This window comes from Schistocerca nitens, chromosome 11, assembly GCF_023898315.1.
Source record: "Schistocerca nitens isolate TAMUIC-IGC-003100 chromosome 11, iqSchNite1.1, whole genome shotgun sequence".
In the NCBI taxonomy this organism is placed as follows: Eukaryota; Metazoa; Arthropoda; class Insecta; order Orthoptera; family Acrididae; genus Schistocerca; species Schistocerca nitens.
The window spans coordinates 157,428,979-157,451,772 of record NC_064624.1 but is presented as its reverse complement, the minus strand read 5'-3'; the positions used below and the strand labels follow the sequence as shown (position 1 = coordinate 157,451,772).

The window sequence follows — 22,794 nt, the reverse complement described above, 5'->3', positions numbered from 1 at the left end:
ATTTACGGCTTTTAGTTTAGACTGATTTATCGTGTAACCGAAGTTTAACGAGTTCCTTTTAGCACTCATGTGGATGACCTCACGCTTTTTGTTATTAGGGTCAACTGCCACTTTTCGCACCATTCAGATATCTTTCCTAAATCGTTTTGCAGTTTGTTTTGATCTTCTGATGACTTTATTAGTCGATAAACGACAGCGTCATCTGCAAACAACCGAAGACGGCTGCTCAGATTGTCTCGCAAATCGTTTATATACCGGGTGATCAAAAAGTCAGTATAAATTTGAAAAATGAATAAATCACGGAATAATGTAGATAGAGAGGTACAAATTGACACACATGCTTGGAATGACATGGGGTTTTATTAGAACCAAACAAATACAAAAGTTCAAACAATGTCCGACAGATCGCGCTTCATTTGATCAGAATAGCAATAATTAGCATGACAAAGTAAGACAAAGCAAGGATGATGTTCTTTACAGGAAATGCTCAATATGTCCACCATCATTACTCAAAAATAGCTGTAGTCGAGGAATAATGTTATGAACAGCACTGTAAAGCAAGTCCGGAGTTATGGTGAGGCATTGGCGTCGGATGTTGTCTTTCAGCATCCCTAAAGATGTCGGTCGATCACGATACACTTGCGACTTCAGGTAACCCCAAAGCCAATAATCGCACGGACTGAGGTCTGGGGACCTGGGAGGCCGAGCGTGACGAAAGTGGCGGCTGAGCACACGATCATCACCAGACGACGCGCGCAAGAGATGTTTCACGCGTCTAGCAATATGGCGTGGAGCGCCATCCCGCATAAAAATCGTACGTTTCAGCAGGTGTTTATCAGCCAGGCTGGGGATGATGCGATTCTGTAACATATCGGCGTACCTCTCACCCGTCACGGTGGCAGTTTTGCTGTCCAGCGCCATCTGCCGGACATTTCGTGACCTTTGTTTTTTTTTTGGTTCTAATAAAACCCCATGTCATTCCAAGCATGTGTGTCAATTTTTACCTCTCTATCTACATTATTCCGTGATTTATTACGTTTTCAAATTTATACTGACTTTTTGATCATCCAGTAGATAAGGAACAGCAAAGGGCTTATAACGCCTGAAATCACTTGTGTTTTACTCGATGACTTTCCGTAATTCATAATGTTCGAACACAACGTATGTTCTAAAATCCTGCTGCATATCGACGTTAACGATATGGGCCTGTAATTTAGTCGATTACTCCTACTGCCTTTCTTGAATATTGGTGTGACCCGTGCAACTTTCCAGTGTTTGGATACGGATCTTTCGTCGAGCGAGCGGTTGTATATGATTGTTAAATATGAAGCTAATGCATCAACATACTCCGAAAGGAACCTAATTGGTACATTTGCTTCTTCGTTACTCATGTTGGCAGCTGGAATATTTACTTCGTCTACTTTTGTGAAGGCATTTCGGAAGGCTGTGTTTAGTAACTCTGCTTTGGCAGCACTGTCTTCGATAGTATCTCCCTTGCTATCGCGCAGAGAAGCACTTTGATTGTTTCTTGCTGCTAACATACGTCACATACGACGAGAATCTCTTTGGATTTTCTGCCAGGTTTCGAGACAAAGTTTCGGTGTGGAAACTGTTATAGGCGTCTCGCATTGAACCCCGCGCTAAGTTTCGAGCTTGTGTAAAGGATCGCCAATCTGGGGGATTTTGCGTCTGTTTAAATTTGGCATGTTTGTTTCGTGGTTTCTGCAACAGTGTTCTAACCCGTTTTGTGTACCAAGGAGGATCAGCTCCGTCGTTTGTTGGTTTATTTGGTATAAACCTCTCAATTGGTGCCGATACTATTTCTTTGAATTTAAGCCACATCTGGTCTACACTTATATTATTAATTTGGAATGAGTGGAGTCTGTCTCTCTGGAAGGGATCAAGTGAATTTTTATCTGCTTTTTTGAATAGGTATATTTTTCGCTTATTTTTCGAGGATTTGGGGATTACAATATTCAATCTCGCTACGACAACCCTGTGTTCACTAATCCCTATATCGATTTTGATGCTGGTTATTAACTCAGGATTATTTGTTGCTAAGAGGACAAGTGTGTTTTCACAACCGTTTACTATTTGCGTGGGCTCATGAGCTAAGTGCTCGAAATAATTTTCAGAGAATGCGTCTCAAGTCTTCTTGAAATAGCGTAGAAGGAACATGCAGCTTCTCGTTGACCATTACATGACCTCGATCAAAGTCAGTGAGATGTTGATGATGGCATCTTTGTCAGCTTAAAGGCGTTCTTCACTAACATCAACTCATCATGTCCAATGCCAAAGACATCTAACGCTCACGACTGTTACAGCTGGAGTCCTCCCAAGATCATCCTGCAGACATTTATTTAAGGATCTAGGGATATTCACAGTAGCTTCTCAGTATATATACTCTCTTATGAAATTTGTTATTAACAATCAAACCCAACTCAAAAGTAATAGCAGTGTGCATAACTACAATACTAGGAGAAAGGATGATCTTCACTATTCAAGATTAAATCTAACTTTGGCACAGAAAGGGGTGAACTATACTGGCACTAAAGTCTTTGGTCACTTACCAAATAGTATCAAAAGTCTGACAGATAACCAACAAGTTAATAAGAAGAAATTAAAAGAATTTCTGAATGACAACTCCTTCTACTCCATAGAGGAATTTTTAGATATAAATTAAGAAGAAAAAGAAAAAAAAATTTAAAAAAATGAATAAAAAATAAAGAAAAACAAAAAAACACACAAAAAATAAAGTTGTTATATTAACTTAAGTATGTTGTTAAATTAACCTAATTATGTCATGTATTGGAAAATTCGACTCGTTCCACATCATTACGAAATATCGTATTCATGATCCATGGAACTAGTATTAATCTAATCTAATCTAATCTAATCTAAACAGCATTTATTTAAAACGAACCTCATCTGCATCTGCATACTGGTGCTACTAACGCTACTCTTGTGCGAATGGCGCAAAGTTTGATTAGACATCAACTTTCAGATGTAGAAACACACCTGCCAACTTTCACTTTTGTCGTAAAACTCGTTCTAAGTGCTGTAATTTTTTTCTGTCAGTGTATTTTGTAGACAGTATCCACATATACCAATGAATGTACCTGCTCAATTATGTAATCGCATGGTACATAGTTCAGAAGTTGTGACTTCACAAAAACTGTGACACATGAAAAGATAGCTTTTGCCTAAAACGGAGTTGAAAGTACAGGGCTATTACAAATGATTGAAGCGATTTCATAAATTCACTGTAGCTCCATTCATTGACATATGGTCACGACACACTACAGATACGTAGAAAAACTCATAAAGTTTTGTTCGGCTGAAGCCGCACTTCAGGTTTCTGCCGCCAGAGCGCTCGAGAGCGCAGTGAGACAAAATGGCGACAGGAGCCGAGAAAGCGTATGTCGTGCTTCAAATGCACTCACGTCAGTCAGTCATAACAGTGCAACGACACTTCAGGACGAAGTTCAACAAAGATCCACCAACTGCTAACTCCATTCGGCGATGGTATGCGCAGTTTAAAGCTTCTGGATGCCTCTGTAAGGGGAAATCAACGGGTCGGCCTGCAGTGAGCGAAGAAACGGTTGAACGCGTGCGGGCAAGTTTCACGCGTAGCCCGCGGAAAATTGGCTCATGCCACAACTGGAGACCGACAGCGCCGACTTCATCTTTCAACAGGATGGTGCTCCACCGCACTTCCATCATGATGTTCGGCATTTCTTAAACAGGAGATTGGAAAACCGATGGATCGGCTGGCTCTGAGCACTATGGGACTCAACATCTTAGGTCATAAGTCCCCTAGAACTTAGAACTACTTAAACCTAACTAACCTAAGGACATCACACACACCCATGCCCGAGGCAGGATTCGAACCTGCGACCGTAGCAGTCCCGCGGTTCCGGACTGCAGCGCCAGAACCGCTAGACCACCGCGGCCGGCTGATGGATCGGTCCTAGTGGAGATCATGATCAGCAATTCGTGTCGTGGCCTCCACGCTCTCCCAACTTAACCCCATGCGATTTCCTTCTGTGGGGTTATGTGAAAGATTCAGTGTTTAAACCTCCTCTACCAAGAAACGTGCCAGAACTGCGAGCTCGGATCAACGATGCTTTCGAACTCATTGATGGGGACGTGCTGCGCCGAGTGTGGGAGGAACTTGATGATCGGCTTGATGTCTGCCGAATCACTAAAGGGGCACATATCGAACATTTGTGAATGCCTAAAAAAACTTTTTGAGTTTTTGTATGTGTGTGCAAAGCATTGTGAAAATATCTCAAATAATAAAGTTATTGTAGAGCTGTGAAATCGCTTCAATCATTTGTAATAACCCTGTACCTACATTGTACTCATCCAGCGTTAGGCAACAAGGGAGGGGGATGGGGGAACACAGCACAAAATGTGTAACGAATAGATATTTTTTGAAGAAAAAAACAAACAAAAGAATTTCCAAATCATCCAGGAAAATGTCTAATGCGGTTTATTTATTTATTTACACGTCAAGTTCCGTAGGACCAAATTGAGGAGCAAATTTGCAAGGTCATCGAACATGTCATTACACGAAATTACAACATAAAAGTAATAACAGATAAAAATAAAATGTTTATGAACCCGAAAAAAGTCAATCCATAAGTTTAATACAGCAAAAATCAGCTTCATTTTTCAAGGAACTCCTTGCCAGAATATAAGGAGTGACCCACGAGGAAACCCTTCAGTTCCGGTTTGAAAGCGCGTGGAATACTGTTAAGAGTTTTGAATTCGGGCGGTAGCTTATTAATAATGGAATTAGCAGTATAGTACATACCTTTTTGCACTACAGTTAAGTAAGTCCGATCCAAATGCAGGTTTGATTTGTGCCGAGTATTAACCGAGTGAAAGCTGCTTATTCTTGGGAATAAACTAATATTGGTCATAAGAAACGACAATAAGGAATATACATACATAGAGGTCATTGTCAAAATACCCAGGCTTGTGAACAGAGATCGACAAGAGGTTCGTGAACTCACACTACTTATTGCCCGAACCGTCCGTTTCTGAGCCAAAAATATCCTTCTAGAATGGGGAGAGTTACTCCAAAATATAATACCACATGACATAAGCGAATGAAAATAAGCAAAGTAGACTAATTTTCGTGTCGAAGTATCACTCACTTCTGATACCGTTCGAATAGTAAAAATGGCAGTACCAAGTCTTCGAACAAGATCCTGAACGTGTGCTTTCCACGATGGTTTACTATGTGAACACCTAGAAATTTGAACCGTTCAGTTTCAGTTATCATATGCCCATTCTGTCAAATTAAAACTTCAGGTTTTGTTGAATTGTGTGTTAGAAACTGTAAAAACTGAGTCTTACTGTGATTTAGCGTTAGTTTATTTTCTACAAACCATGAACTTAGGTCATGAACTGCATTATTTGAAACCGGGCCATTGTTGCACACACTATCCTTTAGTACTGAGCTAGTGTCATCAGCAAACAGAAATAGTTTAGAGTTACCCATAATACTAGAGGGTATGTTGTTTGTTGTGGTCTTCAGTCCTGAGACTAGTTTGATGCATCTCTCCATGCTACTCTATCCTGTGCAAGCTTCTTCATCTCCCAGTACCTACTGCAGCCTACATTCTTCTGAATCTGCTTAGTGTATTCATCTCTTGGTCTCCCTCTACGATTTTTAGCCGGCCGAAGTGGCCGTGCGGTTAAAGGCGCTGCAGTCTGGAACCGCAAGACCGCTACGGTCGCAGGTTCGAATCCTGCCTCGGGCATGGATGTTTGTGATGTCCTTAGGTTAGTTAGGTTTAACTAGTTCTAAGTTCTAGGGGACTAATGACCTCAGCAGTTGAGTCCCATAGTGCTCAGAGCCATTTGAACCATTTGAACGATTTTTACCCTTCACGCTGCCCTCCAATACTAAATTGGTGATCTCTTGATGCCTCAGAACATGTCCTACCAACCGATCCCTTCTTCTAGTCAAGTTGTGCCACAAACTCCTCTTCTCCCCAATCCTATTCAATACGTCCTCATTAGTTATGTGTTCTACCCATCTAATCTTCAGCATTCTTCTGTAGCACCACATTTCGAAAGCTTCTGTTCTCTTCTTGTCCAAACTATTTATCGTCCATGTTTCACTTCCATACATGGCTACACTCCATACAAATACTTTCAGAAACGACTTCCTGACATTTAAATCTATACTCGAAGTTAACAAATTTCTCTTCTTCAGAAACGCTTTCCTTGCCATTGCCAGTCTACATTTTATATCCTCTCTACTTCGACCATCATCAGTTATTTTGCTCCCCAAATAGCAAAACACCTTTACTACTTTAAGTGTCTCATTTCCTAATCTAATCCCCTCAGCATCACCCTATTTAATTTGACTACATTCCATTATCCTCGTTTTGCTTTTGTTGATGTTCATTTTAAATTCTCCTTTCAAGACACTGTCCATTCCGTTCAACTGCTGTTCCAAGTCCTTTGCTGTCTCTGACAGAATTACAATGTCATCGGCGAACCTTAAAGTTTTTATTTCTTCTCCATGCATTTTAATACCTACTCCAAATGTTTCTTTTGTTTCCCTTACTGCTTGCTCAATATACAGATTGAATAACATCGGGGAGAGGCTACAACCCTGTCTCACTCCCTTCCCAACCACTGCTTCCCTTTCATGTCCCTTGACTCTTATAATTGCCGTCTGGTTTTTGTACAAATTGTAAACAGCCTTTCGGTGCCTGTATTTTTACCCCTGCCACCTACAGAATTTGAAAGAGAGTATTCCAGTCAACATTGCCCAAAGCTTTCTCTAAATCAGTTATATAAATAAGGAACAGGAGTGTCCTCAACACTGATCCCTGGGGCACTTCCCAGTGGACTGCACCCCACTCAGACCCCACATCACGGCCATTCTCAACATTGTGAATAGTGACCTTTACCTGTCTGTTGCTAAAGTAAGAGGTGGACCAATTGTGAACTACTCCCCATATTCCGTAATGGTCCGACTTCTGGATCAATATTTTGTGATCGACACAATCAAACGCCTTAGTTAAATCAAAAAATATGCCTAGTGCTCCAAACCTATTGTTTAACCCCTTCAGCGCCCCACAGAGAAAAGAGAAGATAGCATTTTCAGTTGTTAAACGACTTCTAAAACCGAACTGTACATTTGATCGCAAATCGTGTGATATAAAATGATCAATTATCCTTACATACGCAGCCTTTTCAATAACCAGATTGTTGCCCATAGCCAAACCTTCAACCTGCTGATATAGGTTCCATTTTAGGGAATGTTCCATTTTGGGGCCCTTACTTTTTCTTGTGTATATCAATGACCTTTCATCAGTAACATTACCAGATGCCAGGTTCATTTTGTTCGCCAATGATATAAACATTGCAATGAATAGCAAATCAAATGTAGTCTTAGAAAGATCAGCTAATAAAATATTTTTGAACATTAATCACTGGTTCCTAGCCAATTTCTTGTCACTAAACTTTGAAAAAACACACTACATGCAGTTCAGAACTTGTAAGGGGTGTCCCACGAGTATATGTCCAACATACGATGACAAGCAGATACATCTACATCTACATTTATACTCCGCAAGCCACCCAACGGTGTGTGGCGGAGGGCACTTTACGTGCCTCTGTCATTACCTCCCTTTCCTGTTCCAGTCGCGTATGGTTCGCGGGAAGAACGACTGTCTGAAAGCCTCCGTGCGCGCTCTAATCTCTCTAATTTTACATTCGTGATCTCCTCGGGAGGTATAAGTAGGGGGAAGCAATATATTCGATACCTCATCCAGAAACGCACCCTCTCGAAACCTGGCGAGCAAGCTACACCGCGATGCAGAGCTCCTCTCTTGCAGAGTCTGCCACTTGAGTTTATTAAACATCTCCGTAACGCTATCACGCTTACCAAATAACCCTGTGACGAAACGCGCCGCTCTTCTCTGGATCTTCTCTATCTCCTCCGTCAAGCCGATCTGGTACGGATCCCACACTGATGAGCAATACTCAAGTATAGGTCGAACGAGTGTTTTGTATGCCACCTCCTTTGTTCATGGACTACATTTTCTAAGCACTCTCCCAATGAATCTCAACCTGGTACCCGCCTTACCAACAATTAATTTTATATGATCATTCCACTTCAAATCGTTCCGCACGCATACTCCCAGATATTTTACAGAAGTAACTGCTACCAGTGTTTGTTCCGCTATCATATAATCGTACAATAAAGGATCCTTATTTCTATGTATTCGCAATACATTACATTTGTCTATGTTAAGGGACAGTTGCCACTCCCTGCACCAAGTGCCTATCCGCTGCAGATCTTCCTGCATTTCGCTACAATTTTCTAATGCTGCAACTTCTCTGTATACTACAGCATCATCCGCGAAAAGCCGCATGGAACTTCCGACACTATCTACTAGGTCATTTATATATATTGTGAAAAGCAATGGTGCCATAACACTCCCCTGTGGCACGCCAGAGGTTACTTTAACGTCTGTAGACGTCTCTCCATTGATAACAACATGTTGTGTTCTGTTTGCTAAAAACTCTTCAATCCAGCCACACAGCTGGTCTGATATTCCGTAGGCTCTTACTTTGTTTATCAGGCGACAGTGCGGAACTGTATCGAACGCCTTCCGGAAGTCAAGACAAATAGCATCTACCTGGGAGCCTGTATCTAATATTTTCTGGGTCTCATGAACAAATAACGCGAGTTGGGTCTCACACGATCGCTGTTTCCGGAATCCATGTTGATTCCTACAGAGTAGATTCTGGGTTTCCAAAAACGACATGATACTCGAGAAGTGGACAGCGGACAGTGGACAGTGTTAAATGCTTGGGATTACAGCTTGATAGTAAATTCAACTGGGAGGAGCACACCACAGAACTGCGGAAGTGTCTTAACAAATCTCTATTTGCAATGCGGATTGTGTCAGACATAGGGGATATAAAAATGAAAAAGCTGACATACTATGCTTACTTTCATTCCATAATGTCATATGGGATTATTTTTTTGGGCAATTCATCAAAACGTGCAGTAAGAGTTATATGTGGTGTGAACTCAAGAACATCCTGCAGAAGCCCGTTTAGGGAACTAGGGATACTAACTACTGCTTCCCAATATACACTCCTGGAAATTGAAATAAGAACACCGTGAATTCATTGTCCCAGGAAGGGGAAACTTTATTGACACATTCCTGGGGTCAGATACATCACATGATCACACTGACAGAACCACAGGCACATAGACACAGGCAACAGAGCATGCACAATGTCGGCACTAGTACAGTGTATATCCACCTTTCGCAGCAATGCAGGCTGCTATTCTCCCATGGAGACGATCGTAGAGATGCTGGATGTAGTCCTGTGGAACGGCTTGCCATGCCATTTCCACCTGGCGCCTCAGTTGGACCAGTGTTCGTGCTGGACGTGCAGACCGCGTGAGACGACGCTTCATCCAGTCCCAAACATGCTCAATGGGGGACCGATCCGGAGATCTTGCTGGCCAGGGTAGTTGACTTACACCTTCTAGAGCACGTTGGGTGGCACGGGATACATGCGGACGTGCATTGTCCTGTTGGAACAGAAAGTTCCCTTGCCGGTCTAGGAATGGTAGAACGATGGGTTCGATGACGGTTTGGATGTACCGTGCACTATTCAGTGTCCCCTCGACGATCACCAGTGGTGTACGGCCAGTGTAGGAGATCGCTCCCCACACCACGATGCCGGGTGTTGGCCCTGTGTGCCTCGGTCGTATGCAGTCCTGATTGTGGCGCTCACCTGCACGGCGCCAAACACGCATACGACCATCATTGGCACCAAGGCAGAAGCGACTCTCATCGCTGAAGACGACACGTCTCCATTCGTCCCTCCATTCACGCCTGTCGCGACACCACTGGAGGCGGGCTGCACGATGTTGGGGCGTGAGCGGAAGACGGCCTAACGGTGTGCGGGACCGTAGCCCAGCTTCACGGAGACGGTTGCGAATGGTCCTCGCCGATACCCCAGGAGCAGCAGTGTCCCTAATTTGCTGGGAAGTGGCGGTGCGGTCCCCTACGGCACTGCGTAGGATCCTACGGTCTTGGCGTGCATCCGTGCGTCGCTGCGGTCCGGTCCCAGGTCGACGGGCACGTGCACCTTCCGCCGACCACTGGCGACAACATCGATGTACTGTGGAGACCTCACGCCCCACGTGTTGAGCAATTCGGCGGTACGTCCACCCGGCCTCCCGCATGCCCACTATACGCCCTCGCTCAAAGTCCACAACTGCACATACGGTTCACGTCCACGCTGTCGCGGCATGCTACCAGTGTTAAAGACTGCGATGGAGCTCCGTATGCCACGGCAAACTGGCTGACACTGACGGCGGCGGTGCACAAATGCTGCGCAGCTAGCGCCATTCGACGGCCAACACCGCGGTTCCTGGTGTGTCCGCTGTGCCGTGCGTGTGATCATTGCTTGTACAGCCCTCTCGCAGTGTCCGGAGCAAGTATGGTGGGTCTGACACACCGGTGTCAATGTGTTCTTTTTTCCATTTCCAGGAGTGTATTTATTCTTTAATGAAATTTGTCATTAAAAATATATCACTTTTTCAAACCAGCAGCTCAATTCATGGAATCAATACCAGAAATAAGAATAATCTTCACAAGCATTTCACGTCACTTAGTCTTGTACAATGAATCAATGACTGATCGTATGGCATTTTTCGCTGGGAGGCCCCATGCGGGGAAGTTCGACGACCATATTGCAAGTCCTTTTTAGCTGACGCCACTTCGGCAACTTGCGAGTCAATGGTGATGAAATGATGATGAACACACAACACCCAGTCATCATGAGGCAGAGAAGATCTCTGACCCCGCCGGGAATCGAACTCAGGATCGAACGGGGGTGCACGGGAAGCGAGAATGCTACCGCAAGACCACGAGCTGTGGACAGTTTTGTACAAAAAGGTGTGCATTATTAAGGAACACACATTTTCAATAACTTGCCAGCAGCCATAAAAAGCTTAACAACCAATGAAATTCAGTTTAAGAGAAGTGTAAAGGATTTCCTTCTACTCCATTGATGAATTTCTCAGTAGAACCAACTGATATATATATATATATATATATATATATATATATATATATATATATATATATACTCCTCGATCTTTGCATCCACCACCATCTGCTGCTCATCCTGGCAACACACAACACAATACAGTTACTCAGCTTTATATCAGTTGGTTTTATATATATCAGTTGGTTCTACTGAGAAATTCATGAATGGAGTAGATATATATATATATATATATATATATATATATATATATATATATAAGTACAATATAACTTCTGCACAATTTCAGTGCAGTAATGTGTTCATTGTAAATTAGTGTGTGTGTGTGTGTGTGTGTGTGTGTGTATGTGTGTGTGTGTGTGTAAGTACAATCTAACTTCTGCACCATTTCAGTGCAGTAATGTGTGCAATGTAAATAAGTATTGTAGTAGTTGTATCACACGTTTACTACCTTATAAATAAATAAAACTTTTTTTATTTTAAATTTAATGCATTAGTATTTGTAAACTGATTATTTCATATAGTGGTCATTAAAAAATGACGATCATTGCGCTTGGGACCTGTGGAATGGTACATTAGCTTATTTATTTGAGTTGTAAATATTTGTCATGTATTGTTGTTTTTCTGACATGTTCCACATCCTGAAGGACCTCCTCGCTCTATATTGTGTTGTGTGTTGCCAGGATGAGCAGCAGAAGGTGGCGGATGCTAAGATCGAGGAGGTGTGCGGAAACATGTCGGATCTGCCGCGCATCCGACTGACCACCAAGAAGCTGCTCAAGGGACACCTCAACAAAGTCAACTCGGTCCACTACAGCGGCGACAGCAGGTGGGTCTCACCACACCTGCTCCACACCTGGCCGTCACACTGTAGCGTCCTGCCCAAAGACCGTGTTGTACCCACTCTGTGGGCGCCATCTTCTCCATCCAGTGTTACCCCTTGCAAGATCCCCTCGCTTCTAAACTGACACTGTTATTAATCAGCTTAGCCGCGAGTCCGTAGAGGGTGGTATATGTGACGTACAGTATGACTGGTCAGCATTTCCACCCGGAATTTGCGAGTGTAAGTCGGACCTTGCTCGATCCGCCTCGGTGGGTCGTGTCGTCGGATTTCCTCCTACCTGTGCGCGGTGCAGCTCTCGTAAATGTCTCCCTGTGCAGATTCTTCATTGGCGCATTGGATGTCTCTGTCGGTGGAAGCTAACTATGTGAAATTGCTGTCGATCAACTTTGGGATATCTATTTACTCGAAATTAACATTCAGAATGCCGTAATATTACTTTTATTCCTATTAGATCAATAATGAAACACTCGTGTCACAAACTACTCGTAACCGAGAGCACGGCTACCATCGAACGAGACAGGAAGAGCTCTTAACGTCGACTGCCGACTTTGGCGCGCAGTCCGTATCTCTTACTAGTTTCGTCACAGTTCGTGGATTTCCGATCAAGCTCGTACTTACTAAGATATGCATTTGTTAATGAACGGGTGTGAATTTTAATGAGGCAAAATTATGATAAATAGTTTTGAACATCCAGAGGCTCCTCCTAGTATTCATGTTGTCATAAATGACAACATGAATGATATTTAATAATTAAACAAAAGCGGTGGCTTTGGTGCCAAGATGGCGGTACGTCCCGTCATGTATATTTCCCAGGCTGACGCCTGTTGCTACGGTCCAGCGCCGAGCCCCACCCCGCTACGCGCGTCACCTAGCCAGCCAGCCAGCGTGGGAAATGTGGGAAATGCTCTCCGACTCGTGGCCGGCTACGGACTACAGCACTTCCTAACTATCGTGAATACATCAATGAGAGACAATAATTTATTAAAACTGGTAAAAATGTCTTCCTCACCTAAGAGGCACCTTACACTCTTTCGTTGGCTTTTTTTTTTTTTTTTTTTTTAGTCATCACTCGCCCTCTACAGTTCCCTCTCGCGTACCATGGAAGTCATCCCCTCATGTTTTAACACGTGTCCTATAATCCTGTCCCTTCTCCTTATCACTGTTTTCCACATATTCCTTTCCTCTCCGATTCTGCGCAGAATCTTCTCATTCCTTACCTTATCAGTCCACCTAATTTTCAACATTCGTCTGTAGCACCACATCTCAAATGCTTCGATTCTCTTCTGTTCCGGTTTTCCCACAGTCCATGTTTCACTACCATACAATGCTGTAATCCAGACATACATTCTCAGAAATTTCTGCCTCAAATTAAGGCCGATATTTGATACTAGTAGACTTCTCTTGGCTACGAATGCCCTTTTTGCCATTGCTAGTGTGCTTCTGATGTCCGTCGTTGCTGTGTCCGTTATTGGTTATTTTACTTCCTAGGTAGTAGAATTCCTTAACTTCATCTACTTCGTGAACATCAATCCTCATGTTAAACTGCTCGCTGTTCTCTTTTCGACTACTTCTCATTACCTTCATCTTTCTTCGATTTACTCTCAATCCATACTCTGTACTCATTGGGCTGTTCATTCTATTAGGCAGATCATTTAATTCTTCTTCACTTTCACTCAGGATAGCAATGTCATATCATTGATACCCTTTCGCCTTGAATTTTAATTCCGCTCCAGAACCATGCTTTTAGTTCCCTCATTTTTCCTCGGTGTAGAGATTGAAGAGTAGGGGCGAAAGGCTACAAATGTTCAAATGTGTGTGAAATCTTATGGCACTTAACTGTTAAGGTCATCAGTCCCCAAGCTTCCACACTACTTAACCTAAATTATCCTAAGGACAAACACACACACCCATGCCCGAGGGAGGACTCGAACCTCCGCCGGGACCAGCCGCACAGTCCATGACTGCAGCGCCTTAGACTGCGAAAGGCTACATCCTTGCCTTACACCCTTCTTAATACGAGCACTTCGTTCTTCGTCGTACACTCTTATTATTCCCTCTTGTCTTTTGAAGATATTGCATATAACCCGTCTCTCCCTGCAGCTTACCCATACTTTTCTCAACATTTCGAACTTCTTGCACCACTTTACAGTGTGGAACGCTTTTTCCAGATCGACAAATCCTATGAACGTGTCTTGCTTCCATTATTAACCACAACGTCAGAATTGCGTCTCTCGTGCCTTTACCTTTCATCCAAACTGATCGTCATCTAGCACATCCTCAACTTTCTTTTCCATTCTTCTGTGTATTATTCTTGTAAGCAATTCGGATTCATGAGCTGTTAAGCTGATTGTGCCGTTATCCTCGCATTTGTCAGCTCTTGCCATCTTCGGAATTGTGTGGATGATGTTTTTCCTAAAGTCAGATGGTATGTCGCCAGACTCATACATTCTGCACACGAACGTGTATAGTCTTTTTTTGGCACTTTCCACAATGATTTTCCAGAAATTCTCATGGACTGTTATCTATCCCTTCTGCCTTATTCGATATCAAGTCCTCCAAAGCTCGCTTAAATGCCGATTCTAATACTGGATCCCATATTTCTTCTAAATCGAGTCATGTTTCTTCTTCTATCACATCAGACAAATCTTCCCCCTCATAGAGGCTTTCAATGTATTCTTTCCACCTATCAGATCTCCTCTGCATTTAATACTAGAATTCCCGTCGCACTCTTAATGTTATCACTGTTGCTTTTAATGTCACCGAAGGTTGTTTCGACTTTCCTGTACGCTGAGTCTGTCCTTCCTACAATCATTTCTTTTTCGATGTCTTCACATTTTTCCCTGCAGCAATTTCGTCTTAGCGTCCTAGCACTTCCTATTTATTACTCAGTGACTTGTACCTCTCTATTCGTTTGGCATGCCATGTGTATCTCCACTTCACTGTCACATTACATTGTGGTGAAAACAGTCAGGAGATACCTCCTAAGATCGTGTCGGTCCTCCTTTTACTCAGAGCAGCAATTCGACATGGTATGGACTGAACAAGGTGTTGGAAGTCCCCTGCAGAAACATTGTGCCACACTGCCTCTACAGTCGTCCATAATTGTGAAAGTGTTTCCAGTGCAAGATTTTGTGCCTAAACTGACCTCTCGACTACATGCCATGAATGTTCGATGGGTTTCATGTTGGGCAATCTGTGTGGGCAGATGATTCGTTCGAATGGTGTGTAATGTTCTTCAACCCAATCACAGACAATTGTATTGATTGGCGACTCCATGGAGTGCTGTGTCTACAACGACGATACATGTTAAATTAAAAGGAAAGTCAGCGTTGGCCATAATATTGATGTTTTTATTGATGACAGAATCGATTTTCTATCACATTGTGATCATCTTCAGTGCTGGAAGATAAAAAATTTTTTTTACATAGCGATCAGTGAGTAAAAACAAAAAAACCATAAATACACCTGAGTATAAACCAACTGTTGGAAAGAACATACCTGATATGTACAAATTAAACTCAGACACTGGTATCAAGTTATTAATAACCAAAACTGAGAAGCGATCACAAGAACTGAAGCCGCTGTTTACATTCACCTGTACAGCAGACCTCGGTGTGACAGGGACTTGGAACGCCCCCTATGTGGCGTGTGTCACATGAAGACTTAACAAATCTTTATTTGCCAAGAGATTACCACAAAATACCAACGTGCACTTGCAAATCATTAATTGAATATTTGAATTTTAAAATTGTACATTAAAAAACGCATAGCATGTATTTATTTGGGACAAAGCTCTTATACTTTAAAGAGAACACTGTTTCCTTATACCCAAGTTCTGTTTGTATCATATGATAAAATTTTTCTATAAATAACAGGTGTGATAGTGGAGGTATCTACTAAGCTAGCGTATTTCGTGCACTTGTCTCTATCCATCATATACTTTATTCTTTGCAACTTGTAACAGTAGTTTTCACTCACGAATGCCCTAAACGATCTCTACATCCACAATGTGCTTTTGAAACCTTCTGCTTTCATAATTACGATGACTTTTTAATTTATATAAAGTGTTCACATGTCCCAACGGGATAAATGAGGTGTGTGTTTCAGCACGATAAGAAATTGTTACTCTGCACCCTTTAAATTTTTTTTTAATAACATGTAATGAGTTTCATGGCATTTTAACCTGCCATATTGTGACATACATTGTATAATTACATTTATGTATTTGACTTCTTGGTTTCAATGTAATATTTTACGTAAATTAAGAACTTTATATCTCTGACTCCCTACGCCAGATGGCGGTTACTGTGTTATAACAAATTCTGTTATATTTGATGTCATGTTATTTGTATATTTTCTTCTTTTCTAGTCCTGTAATCTGACACCACATAACTTCACCTGTTGATGTTTATTCTGACATGTTTTTTAAGTTGTTTGAAAATAACACGCCAGCGTATTTTGGCAAGATGTGCATTTCGCCCCTGTTTTTTTTTTTGTTATGCGTTTTTTAATGTACAATTTCAAAATTGAAATGTCCAATTAATGATTTGCAAGTGCACTTTGGTATTTTGTGGTAATCTCTTGGCAAATAAAGATTTGTTAAGTCTCCACGTGACACACGCCACATAGAGGGCGTTCCAAGACCCTGTCCCACCGAGGTCTGCTGTACAGGTGAATGTAAACAGCGGCTTCAGTTATTGTGATCGCTTCTCAGTTTTGGCTATTGATAACTTGATACCAGTGTCTGAGTTTAATTTGTACACCACAGGTATGTTCTTCCCAACAGTTGGTATATACTCAGGTGTATTTATGGTTTTTTGTTTTTACTCACTGATCACTATGTAAAAAAAAAAAGTTAACTTCCAGCACTGAAGATGATCACTATGTGATCGAAAATCGATTCTGCCATCAATAAAACATCAATATTACGGCAAACGCTGACTTACCTTTTAATTTTTATTTTAACAAATAATTGTGTCCCAGTGACATGGCACATTATTGTCCATAAAAATTCCATCGTTGTCTCGAAACATGAAGTCCATGAATCGCTACAAATGGGCTCTTAGCAGCCGAATATAACAATTTCCAGTCAATTATAGGTTCAGTTGGACCAGTGGACCCTGCCCATTCCATGTAAACACAGCCTATACCATTTCCAACTCGCACAGTGCCTTGTTCACAACCTTGATCCATTATTTCTTGGGGTCTGCGCCACACTTGAACCCTACCATTAGTTCTTAAGGGGACCACACCCTGCCCATGTTAATTTAGGCAAGTGTTTGACCCATTTCTGAAAAACATATTTCATGCAGGACCTTGATATTTTTACTGTATGTTACATGATGCTAATAGAGTCAACTGTACTAAAATCTACTTCATCCATTTTATAGTTTTAAAAAATACTTTTTTAAATTGATTAACAAAAAATATTAAGTTTTTTTCTGCAGAAAATGTGCTTTCTAATGGGGGAATATTAATGATTGTAGTACTAGAGCTGGCTTTTTATGTTATGCACACTCTCTGAAAATGCCATTCATTTATCTATGATATAATGGGGCATATGTACTGAAAATTTTAGTTTGCGGGAAATTGACTTTAATGAAAAAAACTTTTGAAATTTGTTACTTACAGTTAATTAAAACGGTCCTGCTGCATATGGATGCCCTTCTTTGGCCTCTAGCAGGTCTTCCAGCTTCTTTTTCTCCTTCCTGGATGTTTCTCTTGCCTTCTTGGCCATATTAGATGCAGATCTGTCCGCATCGGCTATCCTCATTTTATCGCAGTGTGGCAGCCCAATGATCATATTTTCACCAGGATTAATTCCCAGCTTTTTCAGTACCCAACATTTCCCAACATTACCACAATTGAATGTAATAACAGCATCATGAACTCCTAGTTTCATTGTATGCATGCCTACAAATACAGTTTTAGGAAGGCGGTTCGAAATTATGCTGTTGAAACATTCATTTGGGTTCTGTCTCTGCCCATGCAGACATTTCCGTAGAAGGTCAGGACGAGCCAAGTCTCTGAAAATAGGCTTACTTGCTGTAGAAATAGCAGCAGGAAGAGAACGCTGGTGAGAATAAGATTCTCCAGTTGCCTGAGCCCTATTGTATTTCCACCACGAATTTTCTCCTGATGGACACAATCCATGACATGGCGTATCATCAGTAGAGGACTTACGGAAGAATATGGCCCAAACATCTCTCTTCATTGCCTCCAGATTTTCTTTATTTCTCCTAATTGCCTGCCTACAATATACCTGCAAGTTTTCTATAACAACTACTCGCAATCACACTTGATCAAAACTAACCGCGTGTTTGAAAGCGTGTTGCATTCCAAGGACAACCAACACACTCAGGAGTACAAAAAAATCCCTAATGTGCAACGTAGGGGATATAAAGATCTAAAATATGTGCAGAAAAGTGAGTCATAGAAAAGTGGGCGTGGCACATAGACACATGTGGTAGGAAAATGCTCTTAAAATGCTCGAAAAAATTTTTCTTCGCCAAAATCCTTTTCAGAGTACGCAAATAAAACGTTAATCTACCGAAATGTGATGAAAAACGAAAATCGATTTTTTTCGACCTGAACTATGGTGTGGTCCCCTTAAACTGAAATCGGGACTCAACAGACCAGGTCAAGTTTTTTAGTCGTCTAGAGCAGGGGTCTCCAAACGTTTTAGTCTGCGGGCCACATTGACTCCTCCACGAAGTCGTAAGGGCCAAGATCTACCTAGTGGGATTAAAGCACCCTAGCACTGCGTGACCACCGTAATGTAAGGCTCAAGGAAAGATGAAATCGCAAAAATCTAAGGTTGTGGGAATAGCTAGCACTGAAACGAACTACGATTTTTATTTAATTACATAATTTTGATTGGTGGACGTACCTGACCGAAATTCTGGCGTATTTTATTCTGGCGAATTTCACCGACAAAAAAGTATGTCACTACACATTCTTCACGAAAGCGTCCTGCAAAGTTAACGAAATCTCAAAATCATTGTTAGCAACATTATTACTGCAAGACGTAACAGAGGTAGAGTATGTCAACGCATTGTTGTTTCAAGCGGCGCAACAATAAGTTTAGTTGTGTAGTCTTGTAGCGAGTAGCAGAGCCAGAGCATATATTTGATAGTTCTGTTGCGAGATTGTGTCTATGTTGCGAGTGTCTCACGAGTTTTTTAGTGTTTTATGCACTGTACTAGTAGATGAGACGACGAAGTGTGGGACAATTCAAAGTTTGAATTCGAAGAGACAAGGAAAATCTGAAAATCGAAATACGTATAGCACGACTGAGTATTTTTTCACTGTATTTTTTAGTGCAACTACGGCGTAATTGTGAGTATTTAATTTAGTAATTAAAGTACCTTAGGCAGACTACTCCCTAGTTTTATTAGTATTAAACAGCACAATTTTATTTTCAGGTTACAATCTTTTGTGAAGTTCTGTACAGATATGGAAAAGAAACGAAAGGTTGACAGTGAATGTAGAATTTTTAAAGAGAGAGTCCTTGAAACTCAACTGTTGGCAGTGTAGGTACCACCTCAAATGTTTGGCGGGCCGGATACCGGGGACGTCCGGCCAGCTAACGCGGGCCGTAGTTTGGAGACCCCTGGTCCAGAGTCGAAACGATATGGTCAGAATCACTACAGGTGACGGCGTGCTGTTAGCCAAGCTACTTACGTCGGTCGTCTGCTGCCACAGCCATTAACGCCCAATTCCGCCAGCCTGTCCTAACAGATGCTGTCGCAAATCCCACATTGATTTCTGCAGTTATTTCACACAGTGTTGCTTGTCTGTTAGCACTGACAGCTCTACACAAATGATGCTGCTCTCGGTCGTTAAGTGAAGGCCATCGGACACTGCATTTTCTGTTGTGAGATGAAAGGCCTGCAATTTGGAATTCTCTTCACACTCTTGGCATTGTAGATCTCGAAATATACAGGGTGATTCAAAAAGAATACCACAACATTTAAAAATGTGTATTTAATGAAAGAAACATAATATAACCTTCTGTTTACATCATTACAAAGAGTATTTAAAAAGGTTTTTTTCACTCAAAAACAAGTTCAGAGATGTTCAATATGGCCCCCTCCAGACACTCGAGCAATATCAACCCGATACTCCAACTCGTTCCACACTCTCTGTAGCATATCAGGCGTAACAGTTTGGGTAGCTGCTGTTATTTCTCGTTTCAAATCATCAATGGTGGCCTGGAGAGGTGGCCGAAACACCATATCCTTAACATACCCCCATAAGAAAAAATCGCAGGGGGTAAGATCAGGGCTTCTTGGAGGCCAGTGATGAAGTGCTCTGTCACGGGCTGCCTGGCGGCCGATCCATCGCCTCGGGTAGTTGACGTTCAGGTTTCATAACTAACCTTTTTCGTAGGACTCTCCATACAGTTGACTGTGGAATTTGCAGCTCTCTGCTAGCTCTGCGAGTCGATTTCCCTGGGCTGCGAACAAATGCTTGCTGGATGCGTGCTACATTTTCATCACTCGTTCTCGGCCGTCCAGAACTTTTCCCTTTGCACAAACACCCATTCTCTGTAAACTGTTTATACCAACGTTTAATACACCACCTATCAGGAGGTTTTAACACCATACTTCGTTCGAAATGCACGCAGAACAACTGTCGTCGATTCACTTCTGCCGTACTCAATAACACAAAAAGCTTTCTGTTGAGCGGTCGCCATCTTAGCATCAACTGACGCTGACGCCTAGTCAACAGCGCCTCGAGCGAACAAATGTACAACTAAATGAAACTTTATAGCTCCCTTAATTCGCCGACAGATAGTGCTTAGCTCTGCCTTTTGTCGTTGCAGAGTTTTAAGTTCCTAAAGTTGTGGTATTCTTTTTGAATCACCCTGTAGAATTCCCTAACCATTTCCGAAATGGAACGTCTCATGCGTCTAGCTGCAGTTACCATTCCACAGTCAAAATCTGTTGATTGCCGTCGTGTGGGCACAATCGTGTTGGACACCTTTTCACACGAGTCACCCGACTACAAATCACAGCTCTGCCAGTGCAATTTCCTTATACACCCTGCGTAAGCTATAGTACCGCCATCAGTATTTGTGCATATCGCTATCGCATGACTTTCGTCGTTTCAGTGTATTAACAAAAATGTTCAAATGTGTGTGAAATCTTATGGGACTTAACTGCTAACGTCATCAGTCCCTAAGCTTACACACTGCTTAACCTAAATTATCCTAAGGACAAACACACACACGCCCATGCCCGAGGGAGGACTCGAACCTCCGCCGGGACCAGTCGCACAGTCCCAGACTGCAGCGCCTAAGACCGCTCGGCTAGTCCCGCGCGGCTCAGTGTATTCCATCCAAGTGCAAGCACGCGCTGTTTCCACGTTGTGGCCATCAATAGCCAAGGCCTGGACATCCTTTACAACGTAGCTGTTGTATTCATCAAATGCTCTCGATGTCAGACATAAACCTTTGGCAGGAAGGGACCCTCCTAGCACCGAAAATGGATGCTGTTATTGAGATGCCTTGCTTGCACACAGCAATTATACTGTCACAGCACAGAGCCAAATAGGGTTAGACAACACTCCGGCGAAAAGATGGGAACACAGTTAGCAATAATTTACAAACACTTATTAATAGTAACATTACAAATACTTGGCTGGACTGTGAAGAAGGACGTGGCAATAATTTATGCTGATTTGTCTTTAACTTTCGTCTAGCCTTGCATCTGGTAAGCGATGTCTACCATTACCTAAGCTGAATTACTAAATAAGATTTTACGAAATTCCTTCACAAAAGAAGACGAAATTTCAGAGTTCGAAGCAAGAACAGCCGCCAACATGAGTACCTTTACAAGTAGATATCCTCGAAGTCACTTAATAAAAACAAGTCTTCCGGTCCAGACTGTATACCAATTACTTTCTTCTAAGAGTATGATGTAGATCTACATCTACATCCATACTCCGCAAGCCACCTGACGGTGTGTGGCGGAGGGTACCCTGAGTACCTCTATCGGTTCTCCCTTCTATTCCAGTCTCGTATTGTTCGTGGAAAGAAGGATTGTCGGTATGCCTGTGTGTGGGCTCTAATCTCTCTGATTTTATCCTCGTGGTCTCTTCGCGAGATATACGTAGGAGGGAGCAATATACCGCTTGACTCCTCGGTGAAGGTATGTTCCCGAAACTTCGACAAAAGCCCTTACCGAGCTACTGAGCATCTCTCCTGCAAAATCTTCCACTGATCTACCATCTCCGTAACGCTTTCGCGATTACTAAATGATCCTGTAACGAAGCACACTGCTCTCCATTGGATCTTCTCTATCTCTTCTATCAACCCTATCTGGTACGGATCCCACATTGGTGAGCAGTATTGAAGCAGTGGGCGAACAAGAGTACTGTAACCTACTTCCTTCGTTTTCGGATTGCATTTCCTTAGGATTCTTCCAATGAATCTCAGTCTGGCATCTGCTTTACCGACGATCGACTTTATACGATCATTCCATTTTAAATCACTCCTAATGCGTACTCCCAGATAGTTTATGGAATTAACTGCTTCCAGTTGCTGACCTGCTATACTGTAGCTAAATGATAAAGGATCTGTCTTTCTGTGTATTCGCAGCACATTACACTTGTCTACATTGAGATTCAGTTGCCATTGCCTGCACCATGCGTCAATTCGTTGCAGATCCTCCTGCATTTCAATACAGTCTTCCATTGTTACAACCTCTCGATATACTACAGCATCATCCGCAAAAAGCCTCAGTGAACTTCCGATGTTATCCACTAGGTCATTTATGTATATTGTGAATAGCAACGGTCCTACGACACTCTCCTGCGGCACATTAAACGATTGTGGGGAACTGTATCGCCGCGCGAGATTAGCCGAGCGGTCT

At 42.3% G+C, this 22,794-nt stretch overlaps 1 protein-coding gene across 1 annotated transcript in view; it reads left to right on the top strand.

The window, feature by feature from the left end:
• LOC126213103 (guanine nucleotide-binding protein subunit beta-2) overlaps nt 1-22,794 on the top strand; it is a 278,038-nt gene that overhangs the window by 106,411 nt on the left and 148,833 nt on the right. Inside the window, exon 3 of the mRNA XM_049940706.1 lies at nt 11,757-11,902. Within this exon, the coding sequence (XP_049796663.1) occupies nt 11,757-11,902 (146 nt within the window). The remainder of the gene's footprint in view (nt 1-11,756; nt 11,903-22,794) is intronic.